The sequence below is a fragment of the Gigantopelta aegis genome, chromosome 2, assembly GCF_016097555.1.
Source record: "Gigantopelta aegis isolate Gae_Host chromosome 2, Gae_host_genome, whole genome shotgun sequence".
NCBI classification, from domain to species: Eukaryota; Metazoa; Mollusca; class Gastropoda; order Neomphalida; family Peltospiridae; genus Gigantopelta; species Gigantopelta aegis.
The window spans coordinates 22,817,813-22,844,642 of record NC_054700.1 but is presented as its reverse complement, the minus strand read 5'-3'; the positions used below and the strand labels follow the sequence as shown (position 1 = coordinate 22,844,642).

General features: G+C 37.5%; 1 protein-coding gene across 7 annotated transcripts in view; it reads left to right on the top strand.

Moving 5' to 3' along the window:
• Positions 1-26,830, top strand: part of LOC121382770 (ras-specific guanine nucleotide-releasing factor 2-like) — a 321,414-nt gene that overhangs the window by 193,162 nt on the left and 101,422 nt on the right. For all 7 annotated transcript variants that reach the window (XM_041512366.1, XM_041512375.1, XM_041512410.1 and 4 more), the window contains exons 8-9: positions 1,866-1,976; positions 3,689-3,806. In XM_041512366.1, the coding sequence (XP_041368300.1) occupies positions 1,866-1,976; positions 3,689-3,806 (229 nt within the window). The remainder of the gene's footprint in view (positions 1-1,865; positions 1,977-3,688; positions 3,807-26,830) is intronic.

Below are 26,830 nucleotides of genomic sequence, written 5' to 3'. Positions count from 1 at the left end.
AAGGGGAGTAACTCTGTATTGTCAGACTTCAAAATTTGTGTACGCTAAAATAAATTCTGGTAACCCATTTCCTTTTTGTGTCACCCATTATGTCCAGGTAAATGATGTCTTAAATTTAATGTGTGAATGAAAAACAAGCGAAACAACTGTTATAACAATTTTCAAAGGCCTCTGAATACTCTGTATCATGAAATGTGTACTCCAGGTATTCTAGAATTTTTATCAAATCCACTAGCCATGGGATCGGTGATTTGTTTTAATTTACTTGCCACAATTTAAAATTCACTAGCCCAACTTTACTTAAGTTAATACAATTTAACTAAATAATAGCAATAATCAGATATGTCACCTAAAGAAGGAGATAGAGCTTAAAACACTGACATTGGGGGTTTGGGTGGGGGCAGGATATTCATATTTACAAAATAGTCTTAACGGCAACATTTGACTTTTGGTGTGTTTTTTCACTAGCCATCAGGCATGGCAATAGTAGTTATTTACTAGCCCAACATAGAATATCACTAACCATGGGAGTGGGGCTACCATAATCTAGACGCCCTGGTGTACTCAATTTATTGTTGAAAAGTACCAACGGTGGGGCTTACACTGGAGAGAATTTTGTTTTAGCCAGTTTCCACATTTTTAGAGTTTTTCCTTGAAAATTATTCATATATGGCTAATTTAAAGAAAATTTTATAAGCTAAATGTTGTAGAGATTTTGTATATTAAAAAAATTGCAATGGACAGGGTGAGCCTTGAGCAGACAATGCTTGATGCACTCAGTTAATGAGAACATGACTGACTGTTTTTTGTTGTTTGTGTTTCAGATACCTCGCTATATCATTACGCTTCACGATCTGCTTGTTTGTGTTTCAGATACCTCGCTATATCATTACGCTTCACGATCTGCTTGTTTGTGTTTCAGATACCTCGCTATATCATTACGCTTCACGATCTGCTTGTTTGTGTTTCAGATACCTCGCTATATCATTACGCTTCACGATCTGCTTGTTTGTGTTTCAGATACCTCGCTATATCATTACACTTCACGAACTGATTTTGTTGTTTGTGTTTCAGATACCTCGCTATATCATTACAGATACCTCTTCATCATTACACTTCACTATCTGCTTGTTTGTGTTTCAGATACCTCGCTATATCATTACACTTTTGTGTTTCAGATACCTCGCTATATACTGATTTTGTTGTTTGTGTTTCAGATACCTCGCTATATCATTACACTTCACGATCTGCTTGTTTATGTTTCAGATACCTTTTTACACTTTCAGATACCTCGCTATATCATTATACTTCACGATCTGCATGTTTGTGTTTCAGATACCTCGCTATATCATTACACTTCACGATCTGCTTGTTTGTGTTTCAGATACCTCGCTATATCATTACACTTCACTATATTTTTCTTACACTTACACGCTATATGATTTTCACGTTGCATGTTTGTTTTCAGATACCTCGCTATATCATTACACTTCACGATCTGCTTGTTTGTGTTTCAGATACCTCGCTATATCATTACACTTCACGTACTGATTTTGTTGTGTTTGTGTTTCATTACACTTCACAATCTGCTTGTTTTGTGTTTCAGATACCTTGCTATATCATAACACTTCACGGACTGATTTTGTTGTTTGTGTTCAGATACCTCGCTATATCATTACACTTCACGAACTGATTTTGTTGTTTGTGTTTCAGATACCTTGCTATATACTAACACTTCACGTACTGATTTTGTTGTTTGTGTTTCAGATACCTAGCTATATCATTACACTTCATGAACTGCTTGTTTATGTTTCAGATACCTCGCTATATCATTACGCTTCACGATCTGCTTGTTTATGTTTCAGATACCTCGCTATATCATTACACTTCACGAACTGCTCGCTCACACGCCACACGAGCATGTCGAACGCAGAAGTCTAGAATTCGCCAAAAGCAAGTTAGAAGAATTGTCCAGAGTAAGAAATAATTTAGCAGTTACTGAAGGAAAACCTTTGAATAATGCAGTAGAAGTAGATATAATGACTTCATAAGTGACCAATATATTTTAACAAACAAGTTGTAAGATAAATGATCTCTAAAGGACATGAGTGCAGTATTCTGCTTTTTACATTTTACCATGTTAAAAGAAAGCTTATTTATGGAATTCAGTAGAGAAAAACATAGTTCAACAGACAGGACTGAAACTTTGTTTTGGATGTAGGGCCTCTACGAGTCCAAAATGTTGGATTCGAGTACTCAAAGGTCAAACTCGACCCGGATCGGAGTACCTGACACTTGATGATAATGAGACTAAGGAATAAAGAGACTAAGGAATAAAGTAAACAAGCATTATGCATCTTAATTCCAGCATTGAACATGGATGCCAAATCATGTCATTGTATTGCATTCCACACATTCGACTTTTGTTTTCCCTCCATGTCTCATTGCTCTATACTGGCCTCGGTGGCGTCATGGTAGGCCATCGGTCTACAGGCTGGTAGGTACTGGGTTTGGATCCCAGTCGAGGCATGGGATTTTTAATCCAGATACCGACTCCAAACCCTGAGTGAGTGCTCCACAAGGCTCAGTGGGTAGGTGTAAACCACTTGCACCGACCAGTGATCCATAACTGGTTCAACAAAGGCCATGGTTGTGCTGTCCTGCCTGTGGGAAGCGCAAATAAAAGATCCCTTGCTGCTAATCGGAAGAGTAGCCCATGTAGTGGCGACAGCGGGTTTCCTCTCAAAATCTGTGTGGTCCTTAACCATATGTCTGACGCCATATAACCGTAAATAAAATGTGTTGAGTGCGTCGTTAAATAAAACATTTCTTTCTTTTTCTTTCTTTCATTGCCCTATAATGTAACCGGTGGCAAGAATATGGTAAAATAATATAATTAAATGAGAGCACTCTTCCGTGTACGGGTACTCGAGTCATGTGAATGGACTCACGTCTTGCTAGACTCGGCCCATGCTCAAGTACTCATGGAGACCCTACGTGGATGACAGGCAGTGAAACTTTGTCTTGGATAATAGGAAGGTAGCAGATGAGGCACTGATAGAACCAAAACCAGATGAGTGCCTCAAAGTAACAAAGCCAATAAATCTTTGATAAACTGCATTCGATTTAATCAAGATTGTTTTGACAAAATTGAAACAATGCTCACCTCAGGTTTTTGGAGCATAGGATTGTCTGATTAGGTTTTTTCCCATTCCAACCAGTACTCCATGACTGCCATATCAAAGACTGTTGTATGTGCTGTTGAGTCTGTGGGATGGTGCACATGAAAGATCCCTTGCTGCTAATGGAAAAATGTAGCGGGTTTCCTTTGAGAGACTGTTCAGAATGTTTTACATCCAATAGTTGAAAAAAAAACCTTTCTGTTTGATTGAGATTGTTTTGAAAAATGCTGATCTGTGGTGCTTGAATTATAGGATTTCACCCACTCAGTGGACCTGTTAGGGTTGTCCCATCCCAACCAGTGCCCTAGGACTGTATATCAAAGGCCATAATGTGTTCTGTCCTGTCTGTGAGAAAATGCTTATAAAAGATCCCTTGCAGCTAATGAAAACATGTAGTGGATTTCCCCAGAAGACTAAATGTCAGAATTATCAAATGTGCTCAAGTAAACAAGACAAATTTTAACTCATTTTATTTATAATTAAAACCTTTTTCTTTGTTTTCACAGATAATGCATGATGAAGTTAGTGAAACAGAAAACATTCGCAAAAATCTTGCCATAGAGAGAATGATAGTCGAAGGCTGTGATATACTGCTTGATGTAAATCAGACCTTCGTTCGCCAAGGTAAGAGATTTACTTACACCACTCAAAGTCCCAATATCACTTTGGAGTGTTTGTCATTTACGTTATTAAGAGATGCCAAATTTAACAATGCACACTCTGAAGTGGTCAGACTAGGAGCAAAGTCAAAACTAACAGAGAAAAAGCAGGTGGTGGCACGAATGGCCACAAGAGACAAGCATGTATAGTAGTTGGATAGACAAGGACTTAGATGTGGAGGTGGACAGCAAAAGATAGTGAGGAAATAAGATGGAATTTAAAGAAGAGAAAGGAAATATGGCAGTGTTTACAATGGGTAAAAGACAGCTTTTTAAATAATAATTGTTTGTCATTTTGTTGTGAATTTATTAATGAATAACAAGGGCTTCCAGAATTTTTATAAAATCCACTAGCCATGGGATCAGTGATTTAAAATATTTACTAGCCATGATTAAAAATTCACTAGCCCTACTTGACTTTTAAGTTAATACAATTTTACTAAATAATAGTAAAAATCAGATATAGCTTAAAAAAGCCACTAACTTTGGAGGTTGGGGCAGGATATTTATATTTACAAAATAGACAACTGCAAAATTTTACTCCTTTTTTCACTAGTCATCGGGCATGGTAATAGTAGTTATTCACTAGCCCAACATTGAATATCACTAGCCATGAGATTGGGCTACCATAATCTAAAAGCTCTGGAATAACAGTCACAAATTGTATAAATATTGTGAGTGTTGCAACTCGATAAATTCACAACAAAATGACAAACAATTATTATAATTACAAACAGCACAACTTATTTAGTTAAAACTACATATAATTCATAAATCCGTTTCTAACATTCTTCTCTTGCTTGACCTGGTTTATGTAATAACTTCCCTTTTACATAACGATGTCCCATTTTACATAACAATGTCCCATTTGACATTGATGATGTAATTTTCTGAGGTTTTTAGTTTAAAATCACTTCACTACACTATGCAATTTTATGCAGTTTGTGACAGTTGTACATTGATAATTACAAACACAGGAGTGTGTGTAGAGGGTGGGTTTCAGCAGTCAAACCCTCCCCTTGATCAAGCAAATTTTTTCTTTTTTCAATACTTTTTGTCTTAACCCCCTCATAAACTTCACTAGCCATAGTTTAGCCCCCCACCCTATTCTAAAATTTATGCACAAGCATCTGAACCCATCATATTTTGTTAAAATACACATAAATTGGCTTTTAACATCTTTTCCATAATCTGTTTACCGTATGTCATCCTAGCTAGCATAATGAAGTAATTTTTTGAGGGGACGGGACATAGTCCAGTGGTAAAGCGCTCGCTTGATGCACAGTCGGTCTGGGATCGATCTCCATCAGTGGGCTATTTCTCGTTACAGTCAGTGCACCATGACTGGTATATCAAAGGCCGTGGTATGTGCGATCCTATGGGATGGTGCATATAAAAGATCCCTTGTTGCTTATCAAAAAGAGTAGCCCATGTAGTGGCGACAGCGGGTTTCCTCTCAATATCTGTGTGGTCCTTAACCATATGTCAGACGCCATATAACCGTAAATAAAATGTGTTGAGTGTGTTGTTAAATAAACAATTTCCTTCCTTCATTTTCTGAGGTTTATTGAAGGATAACATTAAGTTTTTCTTCAATGTCGTCCAATCAGAATAGAGTAAATCGTATAACAGCGAATGTTTTTATAATTGTATTAAATAAATAGCATAATAAGACAATCTGTTTAAAATGCAGGATCTGCCTCTTACTGATTCACTCTGTTCATTTCATACTCGTGACACACATTTTGGTGACCACTAGAATAAGGGTTTTCTAAAAAAACATAAAACAATCCTTAGAAGAACTCTTTCTGATTTTATGTTTGATGCCAGATCAATCAAATCATTTAAAATTTCATTTGGCTGGTTAAATAATGCAGGTAACTAACTGTAAGGTAGGGGAAAATTAACGCAAAAGAATCCATGTTTAGAGGCAACATCAAGTTATTGATGAAAAATACTTGTGTGAAGGCTGATATGTGTGGCAAGTGAATTAAGAAATAAAATACTTATGTGAAGGCTGATATTAGTGGCAAATTAATTAAGAAATATATTTGTCATCAATTTGAAATGTATGTTTGATAGATGCACTTTGATATCCAGTAACTGAATGTACAGGTTTTAGAAACAAACAAAAAATAAATCTCAGATTGTCATATCACATACTCTTTACAGATTGAGTCATCAGGAAAACATTTTAGCACTATTTATTCACCATGTGAAATCAAACATAATTTTTTGAAAGTAAATATTCTGTACAAAGTTGTTGAAATCTGTTTTGAAATGTGCTATTAGTCTATTCCTATTTAAATGTTTCACAGAATATATATATCCACATTTAAAAAAAAATTAATGGTTAAATTACTGATAATATGGTATGAAAATAGGTAATTTCATAATGTTACGGGGAAGCAACTTGATATATTTTACGTTTTTTTTTTTTTTTTTTTCTTATGGTGTAACAAAAATTAAAAGTAAAAAAGAGACATTTAACTTTTAACCTTTTGCATTTAGGCATTGTATTTTTGCAGTTAGCCATCTTGTTTTGGAAAGACATGGAGGAGATAGATAAAAAACCACAATCCAAAATGTTATTTAAATGGAAAGGTGTGGAGGAATTGCACCTGTAAATCTTATTGTCTCCAGTGATATTGATTAAGTAAATAAAGCAATCTCGGGGATTTTTCCAGGCGTTCTGTGGGTGTGAACATAGGACCCTTCCCAAAAGAAAGTGGCACTGAAATTTCCCAATTGCTATGCTGAAAATTTCCAATTTATATATTTAATTATGCCTGTTCTTATAAATTAATTCAACAGTGGTGTACTGCAGCATTCAGTGGCCTTAAAAAAATATCCCAAATAAAAAAATTAAAAATATTTTGTTTAACAACACCACTAGAGCACATTGATTTATGAATCATTGGCTATTGGATGTCAAACATTTGGTAATTTTGACTTTTAGTCTTAGAGCGTAAACCCGCTACTTTTTTCCATTAGTAGCAAGAAATCTTTTATATGCACCATCCCACAGACAGGATAGCACATACCACATCCTTTGATATACCAATCATTGTGCACGCGAGAACTATTCAAATTGCCCACCAATGGGAATCGATCCTAGACCGACCAGGCATCAGATGAGCGCATTACCACTGGGCTACGTCCCGCCCTATCCCAAATATGATTTACTTGTGTTAATTTTCCCATCTCTTCATACAAGGGACCCTGAATCTACATATGATTTACTTGTGTTAATTTTCCCCATCTCTTCATACAAGGGACCCTGAATCTACATATGATTTACTTGTGTTAATTTTCCCATCTCTTCATACAAGGGACCCTGAATCTACATATGATTTACTTGTGTTAATTTTCCCCATCTCTTCATACAAGGGACCCTGAATCTACATATGATTTACTTGTGTTAATTTTCCCCATCTCTTCATACAAGGGACTCTGAATCTACATATGATTTACTTGTGTTAATTTTCCCCATCTCTTCATACAAGGGACCCTGAATCTACATATGATTTACTTGTGTTAATTTTCCCCATCTCTTCATACAAGGGACCCTGAATCTACATATGATTTACTTGTGTTAATTTTCCCCATCTCTTCATACAAGGGACCCTGAATCTACATATGATTTACTTGTGTTAATTTTCCCCATCTCTTTATACAAGGGACCCTGAATCTACATATGTGTAATTTTTTTTCTTTTCTTTAATTTGTTTCCAAAACAAATAAACTAATAACAGTCTTTATGATGTGAGTAATTGCTCTCAGTGGTGTGTGTCTGCTCATAAATATTTCTGCATGGGTGAAAAACTGATCTCCTCATTACATGCCAATATCACTAATATGTTTTACTCAAAATTACCGTGAATTTGAGAAATTTCATGAGGGCAGTTTATTGCTCACTATGAATCTTGTAACCATAAGCACTGCTAAGAAACCTAATTTTCTTAACAAATTAAGGAATGGCCACATTATACTTGCACAAGTACAAATTCCAGGTAAACTATAGTTTTCATCTATTAATTTGTTACAGCTAGCTATTTAATGTTGTGGATTGGATTCTGTAAATAGTGAAGTTTTAAAGAAAATTAGAAGTGCATTGAAACAATAAAAGACGGTAACCCTTATTTCCCACACCACCACAAGAATTTGTTAATTCCTGAAGGAGCTGGGACAAATTTGTGATAATTACCCACAATTATGAAATTAAATTTTACACAACAGTTTGATTTTGATTGACATTTTCCATGCTGAAGCTGATACATGGCCTTGATAGTACAGTGATGTGCACTTGTTTGCAGATCGGTTTATAGCATAATGAATGTATATGTAGGTTATTGTCTCACTGTCACACAGTTAATGAATGTATATGTAGGTTATTGTCTCACCTTCACACAGTTAATGAATGTATATGTAGGTTATTGTCTCACTGTCACACAGTTAATGAATGTATATGTAGGTTATTGTCTCACCTTCACACAGTTAATGAATGTATATGTAGGTTATTGTCTCACCTTCACACAGTTAATGAATGTATATGTAGGTTATTGTCTCACCTTCACACAGTTAATGAATGTATATGTAGGTTATTGTCTCACCGTCACACAGTTAATGAATGTATATGTAGGTTAGTGTCTCACCTTCACACAGTTAATGAATGTATATGTAGGTTAGTGTCTCACCTTCACACAGTTAATGAATGTATATGTAGGTTATTGTCTCACCTCCACACAGTTAATGAATGTATATGTAGGTTAGTGTCTCACCTTCACACAGTTAATGAATGTATATGTAGGTTAGTGTCTCACCTTCACACAGTTAATGAATGTATATGTAGGTTATTGTCTCACCGTCACACAGTTAATGAATGTATATGTAGGTTAGTGTCTCACCTCCACACAGTTAATGAATGTATATGTAGGTTATTGTCTCACCTCCACACAGTTAATGAATGTATATGTAGGTTATTGTCTCACCGTCACACAGTTAATGAATGTATATGTAGGTTATTGTCTCACCGTCACACAGTTAATGAATGTATATGTAGGTTATTGTCTCACCGTCACACAGTTAATGAATGTATATGTAGGTTATTGTCTCACCGTCACACAGTTAATGAATGTATATGTAGGTTATTGTCTCACCATCACACAGTTAATGAATGTATATGTAGGTTATTGTCTCACCTTCACACAGTTAATGAATGTATATGTAGGTTATTGTCTCACCTTCACACAGTTAATGAATGTATATGTAGGTTATTGTCTCACCGTCACACAGTTAATGAATGTATATGTAGGTTAGTGTCTCACCTTCACACAGTTAATGAATGTATATGTAGGTTAGTGTCTCACCTTCACACAGTTAATGAATGTATATGTAGGTTATTGTCTCACCTCCACACAGTTAATGAATGTATATGTAGGTTAGTGTCTCACCTTCACACAGTTAATGAATGTATATGTAGGTTAGTGTCTCACCTTCACACAGTTAATGAATGTATATGTAGGTTATTGTCTCACCGTCACACAGTTAATGAATGTATATGTAGGTTAGTGTCTCACCTCCACACAGTTAATGAATGTATATGTAGGTTATTGTCTCACCGTCACACAGTTAATGAATGTATATGTAGGTTATTGTCTCACCGTCACACAGTTAATGAATGTATATGTAGGTTATTGTCTCACCGTCACACAGTTAATGAATGTATATGTAGGTTATTGTCTCACCGTCACACAGTTAATGAATGTATATGTAGGTTATTGTCTCACCTTCACACAGTTAATGAATGTATATGTAGGTTATTGTCTCACCTTCACACAGTTAATGAATGTATATGTAGGTTAGTGTCTCACCGTCACACAGTTAATGAATGTATATGTAGGTTATTGTCTCACCGTCACACAGTTAATGAATGTATATGTAGGTTATTGTCTCACCTTCACACAGTTAATGAATGTATATGTAGGTTATTGTCTCACCGTCACACAGTTAATGAATGTATATGTAGGTTATTGTCTCACCGTCACACAGTTAATGAATGTATATGTAGGTTATTGTCTCACCTTCACACAGTTAATGAATGTATATGTAGGTTATTGTCTCACCGTCACACAGTTAATGAATGTATATGTAGGTTATTGTCTCACCTTCACACAGTTAATGAATGTATATGTAGGTTATTGTCTCACCTTCACACAGTTAATGAATGTATATGTAGGTTATTGTCTCACCTTCACACAGTTAATGAATGTATATGTAGGTTAGTGTCTCACCGTCACACAGTTAATGAATGTATATGTAGGTTATTGTCTCACCGTCACACAGTTAATGAATGTATATGTAGGTTATTGTCTCACCTTCACACAGTTAATGAATGTATATGTAGGTTAGTGTCTCACCTTCACACAGTTAATGAATGTATATGTAGGTTATTGTCTCACCTTCACACAGTTAATGAATGTATATGTAGGTTAGTGTCTCACCGTCACACAGTTAATGAATGTATATGTAGGTTATTGTCTCACCATCACACAGTTAATGAATGTATATGTAGGTTATTGTCTCACCTTCACACAGTTAATGAATGTATATGTAGGTTATTGTCTCACCTTCACACAGTTAACAGGTGCTCACCGTTACAATGACATTCGGATTTAGCACAACATTAAAATTTCATGTTTAGCTCCATTGCTCACATACTGTCAGACCTATGTCAATGAAACTTGGTTTATAGGTACATCTATGAATGTTCATCTCAGTGCATGTTTAAAAAAAAAATTATTTTTATTTTAAGGGTTTAATTTAAAAAAAAAAAAAAAAAAAAAACAGTCATGCATTGAGACAAAAATTCATAGATGTAACTATAAACCAACCGTTTGACATCCAATAGCCGATGATTAATAAATCAGTGTGCTCTAGTGGTGTCGTTAAACAAAACTAACTTTAACTATAGACCAAATTTCATTGATGTAGGTCTGATAGTATGTGAGAAATGGAGCTAAACATAAAACTTTAATGTTAAGCTAAAGTTTTCATTGTGAATGAATGTTTAACACAAAAAACATATCGGCTATTGGGTTTCAAACAAACGTAATTATTAGTACATTGTGAAATGCAGATTTGCCAGCGTTTAACTTTTGTCTAGAATAGTACAAATTGAAATAAAGGGGCGGGATGTAGCCCAGTGGTAAAGCACTCGCCTGATGCATGGTCAGTCTGGTGGGCTTATTGGACTATTTCTCATATCAAAGGCCGTGGTATGTGCTATGCTGTCTTTTGGATGGTGCATATAAAAGATCCCTTGTTACTAATAGAAAATGTAGGGGGTTTCCTCTCTTAAGACTGTTGAAATTACCAAATGTCTGACATCAATAGCCCATGATTAATAGATCAATGTGCTCTAGTGGTGTCGTTAAACAAAACAAACCTTTTTCCTCATTATCTGTGTAGTCTTTATGCCATATAACCATAAATAAAAATGTGCTGGTTGCATCATTAAATGAATTACATTTCTTCCATCCTTCTCATTGCCTTGTTTGTTATATTTCTATCTCTGTCTCTATCTCTCTACTTGTCTTTCTGTATGTCCGTTTTTTTGTCTGTGTGTCTCACATCGGTGGATCCATTCAGCTGATTGGGCTTTTTCTCGTTCCAATCAGTGCACCACAACTGGTCAAAGGCAGCGGTATGTGCTTTCCTGTCTATGTGAAAGTGCATATAAAAGATCCCTTGCTGCATTAGGAAAATGTAGCGGGGTTGCCTCTGATGACTACGTGTCAGAATTACCAAATGTTTGACATCCGATAGCCAATGATTGATTAATCAATGTGCTCTTGTGGTGTTGTTAAACAAAACAAACTTCAACTCTTTCGTTAACTAACTTTCAGTCTTTCGCTTTCTTTAACTCTTTCGTTAACTAACTTTCAGTCTTTCGCTTACTTTAACTCTTTCGTTAACTAACTTTCAGTCTTTCACTTTCTTTAACTCTTTCGTTAACTAACTTTCAGTCTTTCACTTTGTTTAACTCTTTCGTTAACTAACTTTCAGTCTTTCGCTTTCTTTAACTCTTTCGTTAACTAACTTTCAGTCTTTCACTTTCTTTAACTCTTTCGTTAACTAACTTTCAGTCTTTCGCTTTCTTTAACTCTTTCATTAACTAACTTTCAGTCTTTCACTTTCTTTAACTCTTTCGTTAACTAACTTTCAGTCTTTCACTTTCTTTAACTCTTTCGTTAACTAACTTTCAGTCTTTCACTTTCTTTAACTCTTTCGTTAACTAACTTTCAGTCTTTCGCTTTCTTTAACTCTTTCGTTAACTAACTTTCAGTCTTTCGCTTTCTTTAACTCTTTCGTTAACTAACTTTCAGTCTTTCGCTTTCTTTCTAAGGGATGGGACATAGCTTAGTGTTAAAGCGCTGACTTGATGCACAGTCGGTCTAGGATCGATTTCCATCGGTGGGCCCATTGGGCTTTTTCTCATTCCAGCCAATACATCATGAACGGTATACCAAAAACCATGGTATGTGCTATTCTTTTTGTGGGATGGTGCATATAAAACATGCCATGTTATTAATGGTTTCCTCTCTAAGACTATCACCAAATGTTTGACATCCAATAGCCGATGATTAATAAATCAATGTGCTCTAGTGGTGTCATTAAACAAAACAAAACAAGCTTCTCTTTCTTTTTCTTTTTCCGCCCGCCCCCTCCATCCTCATTGTCTCTTTTGCTGGTTGTCATATTTTGTGTAAATCATAAAATATAGACAGAACAGCTATTAAAATCATCTTTGTTGATCAATCCTTTTATATAAATATATGAAACATTAATTAAAAAAAAAAACAGCAACAAAAAATACAACAACATTTGTTGAACAATTCATTTAAATATGGACATGGATAATTATGTGAAATGTAGAACTATAACCTTGCAAGAAGGTCAGGTAACTATAGACTACAATTCCACGCTGCCAACTGACACGCCCACTCATTTCAACACGCGAGACGACAAGGCAGCCGCTTAACCATTCCATATTGTCAACACAGAAAAATCTTCTCTCTTTTTTTTGTGTGTAACAAATGTTTCCTATAATTACACCGTTACATATATATAAATATTGACGAGAAATATAAAAACAAGTTGATATATTGAGTTTGTGCATATTGGGGGCAAGATGACCCAAAATAATCAATGATGAATTTAATTGGCTAACATTCAAAACGAATTTGTTCAGCTGAACATAGGTATGCTCTGTTTCACAATTTGTGTCCATTTTTCTTAGTAGAGTTGTAGCCGAGATCAATATATACAGCTTCTGGCTTCTGGCTTGAGAATCCATGCAGTTCTATATATATATATAATATATCTTATCTATGTATATGGATATGGATATGGATATATATACACACACACACACACACACACACACACACACACACACACACAGACACACAGATAGAGATAGATAGATAGAGATACAGACAGACAGATAGTCCACTGTCAGTATTTCTAAAATTTACAATAAAACAATTAAAACAAAACTGTAAGAAAAAACTACTAGCCAGTGAATCATTAATTTTCGAAATTCACTAGCCATGGTTAAAAATCCAATCACCTTACTAATGTGTGTACAGTTGTGTACTAATACTAGTAGAAAGTATAAAAAATAATTTTTAAAAGTTAAAAAAAAAAAGATTCTGGTCTAAAGACGTTTTATGATTGTTGTAATGAAATACTTCCTTGTTTCTCCTCCCCCTCAGTTGTTTGTTATTCCAGCTAGCTTGTTTAGTCTGGTCTGGTCATGTTTTGTTTTGGGGTGTAGGCGGTGACAGTTGTTATTTTCCACTAGTTATCAGGTATAGCAATTTAATAGTAAATATTAATTTTGGTGGCTTGATAGTAAAGAAACCCATTAGTGTTGGGTTACCATATTCTAGAAACCGTGTTACTATTATAGACCTGTGTCACATTGGAAAACCTACATCTTGAGAACAACAAGCAGATTTTTTTAGTTGGTAAACCTACATGTGTTTTTTAACCTTAAATAATCATTTGAAAAGCTAAATCTTAGTGTTACTGGTATGTGCTGCCCTGCATGTTTATCAGAAATTGTATTTTTGCTTTCCAGGTGAAAATACAACATGTTACAGTTTGTTCAGTTTTCGATCAATTCAAATAAACTTAATTCATGAGGCTGTGGTATGATCGGTTCTGAACCAGGAGGTTGTGGTATGATCGGTTCTGAACCAGGAGACTGTAGTGTGAACAGTTCTGGGTTGAACTCCCTCAGTGGTCCCATTCTGTGCTTGGATTTTTTCTCATCCCAACCAGTGCCCTATGTCTAATATATCAATGGCCATGGTATAATATTCTATATTCTGTTTTGCCTTGGAAAGTGCATGTGGTGAATAATAAATCAATGTGTTCTAGTGGTGTTAAAGTAAATATTCTTTCATTTCTGTAACAGTTGTTATATATCAGTGGGATAGACCCACCAAATATTTAGTACCATCTGTGGGGGATGGGGATTGACGGACTAAACTTCATTGTGTTTTTTATGAAGCTGAACATCTCAGTGATACATTCTGATATGCTGGATGTCTGAAAAGGGCCATCAATGTGACATAAATTTTCAATGTCAAATAAAGGTCACCATTTGTGAATGCATTTGTGAATGCTGTAATTCACACAAATGAGTGACACGTAAATTTCTTCAACCAACGTAGCTTATATATAGGGGATAATACCTATGTGTATGGTTGTTAACTGTAATGATTTAATACAAAAAAATTATTTATTTTTGTACTTTACTTCTTGTACAATATTCAATGAAAATGCTTGTAATAAGTAACAGTATCATGTCGTCTTGTCTGTCTGTCCATTCGTCTCACGTATAGTTTTCCAGATTTGTTTCACAATGCATTGAGATATTGAACTGAAAGTTTGTGTATAGCTTTATCATGTAATGTTACAGATCAAGTTTGACTTTCATGGCGATTTACCCATTTTTCACAGAGTTCTGGCCCTTGAACGTAGACAATATCAAAATTTGTTTTGCAAACTTTAGTTTTTTGTAATGCCAGAAAATATTAAGATGAAATTTGGTATATAGCTTTATCATGTACTGCTAAATTTAACTTTCATGGTGATTTATCTATTTTCGAGTTATGGCCCTTGAATTTAGGAGATTTAAAAAATGTATTGGGTCCAGTAGGCCAGGTCAGGTCATAGGCAAATGTGCACATTCAGAGCAAGCTGTTTTAGTGCACGCCTGTCATAATGTTAATATGCGAAAGGGTAAGTGTTATATGCTCGTGAGTTTTTCAAAAAACAATTGGTGTTTTGGGGCAGCTAATATTATTGTTTAAAATTACATTAAAAAATCGATGAAGTCATTTCCATCTTGTCTTCATTATCAGTTTATTGTCCAAAAAAGTATGTTCTAGACAAAAATGTTGTACTTCAGATTGCAATAGAATTATTTTTGATGAACATGCCAGTGTCATTTTGGTAACGCAGACTGAAAAAGGGTGGGTGGCCACTGGGGTGTTCAGTGTTGCTAATGAAGTGTTAGAAATTACAATGGCACCAAAAAACAGTTTCCAATTTTAACACAAAACTTAACCAATGGAAAAAAAGGCTCACTGTAAATCAGGAAACATTAGCGAGCATAAAATGTTAGTGAATTTAGCACGGTCGTACAAGACACTACCGGTAATATTACATGTTAGTGAATTTAGCACGGTCGTACAAGACACTACCGGTAATATTACATGTTAGTGAATTTAGCACGGTCGTACAAGACACTACCGGTAATATTACATGTTAGTGAATTTAGCACGGTCGTACAAGACACTACCGGTAATATTACATGTTAGTGAATTTAGCACGGTCGTACAAGACACTACCGGTAATATTACATGTTAGTGAATTTAGCACGGTCGTACAAGACACTACCGGTAATATTACATGTTAGTGAATTTAGCACGGTCGTACAAGACACTACCGGTAATATTACATGTTAGTGAATTTAGCACGGTCGTACAAGACACTACCGGTAATATTACATGTTAGTGAATTTAGCACGGTCCTACAAGACACTACCTGTAATATTACATGTTAGTGAATTTAGCACGGTCGTACAAGACACTACCGGTAATATTACATGTTAGTGAATTTAGCACGGTCATACAAGACACTACCGGTAATATTACATGTTAGTGAATTTAGCACGGTCGTACAAGACACTACCGGTAATATTACATGTTAGTGAATTTAGCACGGTCGTACAAGACACTACCGGTAATATTACATGTTAGTGAATTTAGCACGGTCGTACAAGACACTACCGGTAATATTACATGTTAGTGAATTTAGCACGGTCCTACAAGACACTACCGGTAATATTACATGTTAGTGAATTTAGCACGGTCGTACAAGACACTACCGGTAATATTACATGTTAGTGAATTTAGCACGGTCGTACAAGACACTACCGGTAATATTACATGTTAGTGAATTTAGCACGGTCGTACAAGACACTACCGGTAATATTACATGTTAGTGAATTTAGCACGGTCGTACAAGACACTACCGGTAATATTACATGTTAGTGAATTTAGCACGGTCGTACAAGACACTACCGGTAATATTACATGTTAGTGAATTTAGCACGGTCGTACAAGACACTACCGGTAATATTACATGTTAGTGAATTTAGCACGGTCGTACAAGACACTACCGGTAATATTACAATTACATGTTAGTGAATTTAGCACGGTCCTACAAGACACTACCGGTAATATTACATGTTAGTGAATTTAGCACGGTCGTACAAGACACTACCGGTAATATTACATGTTAGTGAATTTAGCACGGTCGTACAAGACACTACCGGTAATATTACATGTTAGTGAATTTAGCACGGTCGTACAAGACACTACCGGTAATATTACATGTTAGTGAATTTAGCACGGTCGTACAAGACACTACCGGTAATATTACATGCTAGTGAATTTAGCACGGTCATACAAGACACTGCCGGTAATATTACATGACGCTAAATTTAAAAGAGACACGCAAACAGACTGTTCCAAGAAATGTTTGTGCAATTGTTTTGTCTGTCATTAACTAAAGGCACAACAATGGTGACATGCTATTGATTAGCAAATAACAGTAGTTAGCATGCACATTACTGTAATTTTCTACTAAATTTAAGATATTTGAAAGCTGCATAATGTCAAGATTCATCAAAAACATTATTTCAGCTGATCCTACAACTTATTCTTTTTTTAGTTTCTGATACGATGACCTCGCTACAGTTGTAATATGTCATTTATTTGGATTTCACTCAGTGTTAACATCACTAATATTGTATGATTTACAGTACATGCAAGTTGTATTGGAATACACTATTCTAGAGATAGGTCTTTTACACATGTACGTCAAAAGGTGGTCATTTTAGTATATGCAAGTTGTATTGGAATACACTATTCTAGAGATAGGTCTTCTACACATGTACGTCAAAAGGTGGTCATTTTAGTATATGCAAGTTGTATTGGAATACACTATTCTAGAGATAGGTCTTTTACAGTATATGCAAGTTGTATTGGAATACACTATTCTAGAGATAGGTCTTCTACACATGTACGTCAAAAGGTGGTCATTTTAGTATATGCAAGTTGTATTAGAATACACTATTCTAGAGATAGGTCTTCTACACATGTACGTCAAAAGGTGGTCATTTTAGTACATGCAAGTTGTATTGGAATACACTATTCTAGAGATAGGTCTTTTACACATGTACGTCAAAAGGTGGTCATTTTAGTACATGCAAGTTGTATTGGAATACACTATTCTAGAGATAGGTCTTTTACACATGTACGTCAAAAGGTGGTCATTTTAGTATATGCAAGTTGTATTGGAATACACTATTCTAGAGATAGGTCTTCTACACATGTACGTCAAAAGGTGGTCATTTTAGTACATGCAAGTTGTATTGGAATACACTATTCTAGAGATAGGTCTTTTACACATGTACGTCAAAAGGTGGTCATTTTAGTATATGCAAGTTGTATTGGAATACACTATTCTAGAGATAGGTCTTCTACACATGTACGTCAAAAGGTGGTCATTTTAGTATATGCAAGTTGTATTGGAATACACTATTCTAGAGATAGGTCTTTTACAGTACATGCAAGTTGTATTGGAATACACTATTCTAGAGATAGGTCTTCTACACATGTACGTCAAAAGGTGGTCATTTTAGTACATGCAAGTTGTATTGGAATACACTATTCTAGAGATAGGTCTTCTACACATGTACGTCAAAAGGTGGTCATTTTAGTACATGCAAGTTGTATTGGAATACACTATTCTAGAGATAGGTCTTTTACACATGTACGTCAAAAGGTGGTCATTTTAGTATATGCAAGTTGTATTGGAATACACTATTCTAGAGATAGGTCTTTTACAGTACATGCAAGTTGTATTGGAATACACTATTCTAGAGATAGGTCTTTTACACATGTACGTCAAAAGGTGGTCATTTTAGTATATGCAAGTTGTATTGGAATACACTATTCTAGAGATAGGTCTTCTACACATGTACGTCAAAAGGTGGTCATTTTAGTACATGCAAGTTGTATTGGAATACACTATTCTAGAGATAGGTCTTTTACACATGTACGTCAAAAGGTGGTCATTTTAGTATATGCAAGTTGTATTGGAATACACTATTCTAGAGATAGGTCTTCTACACATGTACGTCAAAAGGTGGTCATTTTAGGGGTGCTAAGTGGGTGGAGATTTCTAATTTTGGAAAAAATGACCTTAATTTTGTTAATATATTTTTACAGTCAAGATGGGTCCACTCCTGCTGTCACATTTGTAAAACTGTTAATATCTAATGTGGCATTAGTGGCGAGGTGTAGGTTGCTACACTGACATCTCTCTCATTACGGTAGCACTATACCAGATAACATTTGTAAAACTGTTAATATCTAATGTGGCATTAGTGGGGAGGTGTAGGTTGCTACACTGACATCTCTCTCATTACGGTAGCACTATACCAGATAACATTTGTAAAACTGTTAATATCTAATGTGGCATTAGTGGGGAGGTGTAGGTTGCTACACTGACATCTCTCTCATTACGGTAGCACTATACCAGATAACATTTGTAAAACTGTTAATATCTAATGTGGCATTAGTGGGGAGGTGTAGGTTGCTACACTGACATCTCTCTCATTACGGTAGCACTATACCAGATAACATTTGTAAAACTGTTAATATCTAATGTGGCATTAGTGGGGAGGTGTAGGTTGCTACACTGACATCTCTCTCATTACGGTAGCACTATACCAGATAACATTTGTAAAACTGTTAATATCTAATGTGGCATTAGTGGGGAGGTGTAGGTTGCTACACTGACATCTCTCTCATTACGGTAGCACTATACCAGATAACATTTGTAAAACTGTTAATATCTAATGTGGCATTAGTGGCGAGGTGTAGGTTGCTACACTGACATCTCTCTCATTACGGTAGCACTATACCAGATAACATTTGTAAAACTGTTAATATCTAATGTGGCATTAGTGGGGAGGTGTAGGTTGCTACACTGACATCTCTCTCATTACGGTAGCACTATACCAGATAACATTTGTAAAACTATTAATATCTAATGTGGCATTAGTGGGGAGGTGTAGGTTGCTACACTGACATCTCTCTCATTACGGTAGCACTATACCAGATAACATTTGTAAAACTGTTAATATCTAATGTGGCATTAGTGGGGAGGTGTAGGTTGCTACACTGACATCTCTCTCATTACGGTAGCACTATACCAGATAACATTTGTAAAACTGTTAATATCTAATGTGGCATTAGTGGGGAGGTGTAGGTTGCTACACTGACATCTCTCTCATTACGGTAGCACTATACCAGATAACATTTGTAAAACTGTTAATATCTAATGTGGCATTAGTGGGGAGGTGTAGGTTGCTACACTGACATCTCTCTCATTACGGTAGCACTATACCAGATAACATCTGGATGGGCCAAAGTTCAAAGTGCACCTACATGTAACTTTTAAAAAAGAATTTAATACCTACCTTTGTTTGACACCTAATAGTTGATGTGAATTTTTGTGATGTGGTGTCATTATTCATTATTCATTCATTCATTCATTCATCCACTACCAGTTCTGCCCATTGTAATAATGAACAGTGTTGTCCAAAAAGTTTGTTTACCTGCATGCCTCTAAGAATTGACAGCTTGCATAATCCATTTGTGGGTGACACAAAAACTAATTTATGTAATCCATTTCATTTTTAGGTAACCCATTATGACCATGTAAATGATGTCATAAATTCAATGCGCGAACGAAAAATGGATTACGCAAAACTATACTTAAGCGAGCTATGCTCAAATGAAACTTATCACTCTCATCTGGGCATTAAATGTATGCAGTTTTATTTCATTAACTACCACTATATCAAATAACCTTACACTTGATATGTTTATGGGGTACAAAAAGTTTGTTCTGTTTAACAACACCACTATAGAGCACATTATTTAATTAATCATCGGCTATTGGATGTCAAACATTTGGTAATTCTGACTCGCTACATTTTAAACAGCAGCAGCAAGGGATCTTTTATATGCACTTTCCCATAGGCAGAAAAGCACATACTATGGCATTTGACCAGTTATGGTGCAATGGTTGGAACGAGAAAAACCCAATCAGTTGAATGGATCAACCGAGGTGATTCAATCCTGTGACGCAAGCAGCTCAGGTGAGCACTCAACTGACTGAGCTAAATCCCGCCACTTGTCTAAATAAGTACTACAATCCTGTGACGCAAGCAGCTCAGGTGACCACTCAACTGACTGAGCTAAATCCCGCCCATTGTCTAAATAAGTACTACAATCCTGTGACGCAAGCAGCTCAGGTGAGCACTCAACTGACTGAGCTAAATCCCGTCCCTTGTCTAAATAAGTACTACAATCCTGTGACGCAAGCAGCTCAGGTGACCACTCAACTGACTGAGCTAAATCCCACCCCTTGTCTAAATAAGTACTACAATCCTGTGACGCAAGCAGCTGAGGTGAGCACTCAACTGACTGAGCTAAATCCCGCCACTTGTCTAAATAAGTACTACAATCCTGTGACGCAAGCAGCTCAGGTGAGCACTCAACTGACTGAGCTAAATCCCGCCCCTTGTCTAAATAAGTACTACAATCCTGTGACGCAAGCAGCTGAGGTGACCACTCAACTGACTGAGCTAAATCCCGCCCCTTGTGAGCACTCAACTGACTGAGCTAAATCCCGCCACTTGTCTAAATAAGTACTACAATCCTGTGACGCAAGCAGCTGAGGTGAGCACTCAACTGACTGATCTAAATCCCGCCACTTGTCTAAATAAGTACTACAATCCTGTGACGCAAGCAGCTCAGATGAGCACTCAACTGACTGAGCTATATCCCGCCCATTGTCTAAATAAGTACTACAATCCTGTGACGCAAGCAGCTCAGGTGACCACTCAACTGACTGAGCTAAATCCCGCCCCTTGTCTAAATAAGTACTACAATCCTGTGACGCAAGCAGCTCAGGTGACCACTCAACTGACTGAGCTAAATCCCGCCCCTTGTCTAAATAAGTACTACAATCCTGTGACGCAAGCAGCTGAGGTGAGCACTCAACTGACTGAGCTAAATCCCGCCACTTGTCTAAATAAGTACTACAATCCTGTGACGCAAGCAGCTCAGGTGAGCACTCAACTGACTGAGCTAAATCCCGCAAGCAGCTCAGGTGAGCACTCAACTGACTGAGCTAAATCCCGCCCATTGTCTAAATAAGTACTACAATCCTGTGACGCAAGCAGCTCAGGTGAGCACTCAACTGACTGAGCTAAATCCCGCCCCTTGTCTAAATAAGTACTACAATCCTGTGACGCAAGCAGCTCAGGTGACCACTCAACTGACTGAGCTAAATCCCGCCCCTTGTCTAAATAAGTACTACAATCCTGTGACGCAAGCAGCTGAGGTGAGCACTCAACTGACTGAGCTAAATCCCGCCACTTGTCTAAATAAGTACTACAATCCTGTGACGCAAGCAGCTGAGGTGAGCACTCAACTGACTGAGCTAAATCCCGCCACTTGTCTAAATAAGTACTACAATCCTGTGACGCAAGCAGCTCAGGTGAGCACTCAACTGACTGAGCTATATCCCGCCCATTGTCTAAATAAGTACTACAATCCTGTGACGCAAGCAGCTCAGGTGACCACTCAACTGACTGAGCTAAATCCCGCCCCTTGTCTAAATAAGTACTACAATCCTGTGACGCAAGCAGCTCAGGTGACCACTCAACTGACTGAGCTAAATCCCGCCCATTGTCTAAATAAGTACTACAATCCTGTGACGCAAGCAGCTCAGGTGACCACTCAACTGACTGAGCTAAATCCCGCCCATTGTCTAAATAAGTACTACAATCCTGTGACGCAAGCAGCTGAGGTGAGCACTCAACTGACTGAGCTAAATCCCGCCACTTGTCTAAATAAGTACTACAATCCTGTGACGCAAGCAGCTCAGGTGAGCACTCAACTGACTGAGCTAAATCCCGCCCATTGTCTAAATAAGTACTACAATCCTGTGACGCAAGCAGCTCAGGTGAGCACTCAACTGACTGAGCTAAATCCCGCCCCTTGTCTAAATAAGTACTACAATCCTGTGACGCAAGCAGCTCAGGTGACCACTCAACTGACTGAGCTAAATCCCGCCCCTTGTCTAAATAAGTACTACAATCCTGTGACGCAAGCAGCTGAGGTGAGCACTCAACTGACTCAACTGACTGAGCTAAATCCCGCCACTTGTCTAAATAAGTACTACAATCCTGTGACGCAAGCAGCTGAGGTGAGCACTCAACTGACTGAGCTAAATCCCGCCACTTGTCTAAATAAGTACTACAATCCTGTGACGCAAGCAGCTCAGGTGAGCACTCAACTGACTGAGCTATATCCCGCCCATTGTCTAAATAAGTACTACAATCCTGTGACGCAAGCAGCTGAGGTGAGCACTCAACTGACTGAGCTAAATCCCGCCCCTTGTCTAAATAAGTACTACAATCCTGTGACGCAAGCAGCTCAGGTGACCACTCAACTGACTGAGCTAAATCCCGCCCATTGTCTAAATAAGTACTACAATCCTGTGACGCAAGCAGCTCAGGTGACCACTCAACTGACTGAGCTAAATCCCGCCCATTGTCTAAATAAGTACTACAATCCTGTGACGCAAGCAGCTGAGGTGAGCACTCAACTGACTGAGCTAAATCCCGCCACTTGTCTAAATAAGTACTACAATCCTGTGACGCAAGCAGCTCAGGTGACCACTCAACTGACTGAGCTAAATCCCGCCCCTTGTCTAAATAAGTACTACAATCCTGTGACGCAAGCAGCTCAGGTGACCACTCAACTGACTGAGCTAAATCCCGCCCCTTGTCTAAATAAGTACTACAATCCTGTGACGCAAGCAGCTGAGGTGAGCACTCAACTGACTGAGCTAAATCCCGCCACTTGTCTAAATAAGTACTACAATCCTGTGACGCAAGCAGCTGAGGTGACCACTCAACTGACTGAGCTAAATCCCGCCACTTGTCTAAATAAGTACTACAATCCTGTGACGCAAGCAGCTCAGGTGAGCACTCAACTGACTGAGCTATATCCCGCCCATTGTCTAAATAAGTACTACAATCCTGTGACGCAAGCAGCTCAGGTGACCACTCAACTGACTGAGCTAAATCCCGCCCCTTGTCTAAATAAGTACTACAATCCTGTGACGCAAGCAGCTCAGGTGACCACTCAACTGACTGAGCTAAATCCCGCCCATTGTCTAAATAAGTACTACAATCCTGTGACGCAAGCAGCTCAGGTGACCACTCAACTGACTGAGCTAAATCCCGCCCATTGTCTAAATAAGTACTACAATCCTGTGACGCAAGCAGCTGAGGTGAGCACTCAACTGACTGAGCTAAATCCCGCCACTTGTCTAAATAAGTACTACAATCCTGTGACGCAAGCAGCTGAGGTGAGCACTCAACTGACTGAGCTAAATCCCGCCCCTTGTCTAAATAAGTACTACAATCCTGTGACGCAAGCAGCTGAGGTGAGCACTCAACTGACTGAGCTAAATCCCGCCCCTTGTCTAAATAAGTACTACAATCCTGTGACGCAAGCAGCTCAGGTGAGCACTCAACTGACTGAGCTAAATCCCGCCCCTTGTCTAAATAAGTACTACAATCCTGTGACGCAAGCAGCTCAGGTGAGCACTCAACTGACTGAGCTAAATCCCGCCCCTTGTCTAAATAAGTACTACAATCCTGTGACGCAAGCAGCTCAGGTGAGCACTCAACTGACTGAGCTAAATCCCGCCCCTTGTCTAAATAAGTACTACAATCCTGTGACGCAAGCAGCTCAGGTGACCACTCAACTGACTGAGCTAAATCCCGCCCCTTGTCTAAATAAGTACTACAATCCTGTGACGCAAGCAGCTCAGGTGACCACTCAACTGACTGAGCTAAATCCCGCCCCTTGTCTAAATAAGTACTACAATCCTGTGACGCAAGCAGCTCAGTGACCACTCAACTGACTGAGCTAAATCCCGCCCATTGTCTAAATAAGTACTACAATCCTGTGACGCAAGCAGCTCAGGTGACCACTCAACTGACTGAGCTAAATCCCGCCCCTTGTCTAAATAAGTACTACAATTTTGTGCAAAACTAGAGCTGTTGTAATAAGAGAAAAAGCCAATGGTTCCATTGAGGAGGTTCCATTCTATGAGCCAAATACATCAGGTGAGCACTCTATCAACTTAAACCTAATGGTTCCATTGAGGAGGTTCCATTCTATGAGCCAAATACATCAGGTGAGCACTCTGTCAACTTAAACCCAATGGTTCCATTGAGGAGGTTCCATTCTATGAGCCAAATACATCAGGTGAGCACTCTGTCAACTTAAACCTAATGGTTCCATTGAGGAGGTTCCATTCTATGAGCCAAATACATCAGGTGAGCACTCTATCAACTTAAACCCAATGGTTCCATTGAGGAGGTTCCATTCTATGAGCCAAATACATCAGGTGAGCACTCTGTCAACTTAAACCTAATGGTTCCATTGAGGAGGTTCCATTCTATGAGCCAAATACATCAGGTGAGCACTCTGTCAACTTAAACCTAATGGTTCCATTGAGGAGGTTCCATTCTATGAGCCAAATACATCAGGTGAGCACTCTATCAACTTAAACCGGCCTCGGTGGCATCGTGGTAGGTCATCGGTCAACAAGCTGGTAGGTACTGGGTTCGGATCCCAGTCGAGGCATGGGATTTTTAATCCAGATACCGACTCCAAACCCTGAGTGAGTGCACCGCAAGGCTCAATGGGTAGGTGTAAACCACTTGCACCGACCAGTGATCCATAACTGGTTTAACAAAGGCCATGGTTTGTGCTATTCTGTCTGTGGGAAGCCCAAATAAAAGATCCCTTGCTGCTAATCGGAAGAGTAGCCCATGTAGTGGCGACAGCGGGTTTCCTCTCAAAATATGTGTGGTCCTTAACCATATGTCTGACGCCATATAACCGTAAATAAAATGTGTTGAGTGCGTCGTTAAATAAAACATTTCTTTCTTTCTTTCTATCAACTTAGCTTCCCCACATAACTTAAATGTTTGTAAGTTATTGGAGATCCTGTAGTTTAATTACAACAATAAATGCTCTACCAAGTGGACATAAATCCCACCCAGAACCTCTGTTGGATATAAGAAAGAAAACAAAACAAAATGAATGGATAAATAGATGAATGAATAAATGAAAGAATTAATATACAAATAAAAACAAATGTGAATGTATGGATGGATGGATGAACATTGACTTGAAAACATACTTACATAATGGATGGATGGTTAAAGTTTGTTCTGTTTAAAGATACCACAAGATCACATTGATGTGTTAATCATCTGTTATTGGATGTCAAACATTTGGTACTTTTGGCATATAGAAACCTACTATATTTTCCTTTTAGTAGCAAGGCATCTTTTATATGCACCATCTCACAGACAGGATAGTACATACCATTGCTTTTGATATACCAGTCGTGGTGCATTGGCTAGAATGAGAAAAAGCCCAATGGATCCACTGACAGGGATTGACCCTAGACTACATCTTCGATGGATGGATGTTTGGGTGAATGAATGAAGAAGCAAATAATTGAATGAATTAATTAATTAATAAAATGCATGAATGAACCAGAATGAGCCATAAATAGATTCATAAATAATAGATTTTCCCAAAGGACTGTGATAAAAGAAACACAAAACACTTTAGTATTGTACATTTACTGTAAACAAAAATGGGGTGTGTGTGGGGGAGGGGGACTAAAAGAGGATTGACTTAATTTAACATACATTGTTACAATTAGATTTCTACACAATAGAGACAGTCAATTAAAAACTATTTTATGTCCTATTGATTCTTTCTTAAATATGGATTTAATTTTAGCATCAATTGGCACTTCTCTGTGTAGCTGGAGTGAACATTTTGAATGCCATACATATTTAATGTAGTTCTTCATTTTGACTGATTAAATTCTCGTATGTTTTTTATGTTGTCACTCTTTTTTTTCCTGCCCAAGTTGTTCACAGCTGTTAAATCTGTGATGTTGTGGTTTATCTTAAATTATGTCCAGAGTATGATGTAGTTTAGTAGCACAGATGCTTCATGTCATTATATTGATTTTTTCCTGGTCATCCCATTGGGTTTTTCCCATTCCAGCCAGAATTTATCAACTAGCATGGGCTTGTTCTATGGGAACATGCATTTAAAAGATTTATTTTGTTCTTTTAAGAGGCCATGCTGTGTGTTGTTCAAAGTTTGTTCTGTTTAACAACACCACTAGAGCACATTGATTACTTAATCATCA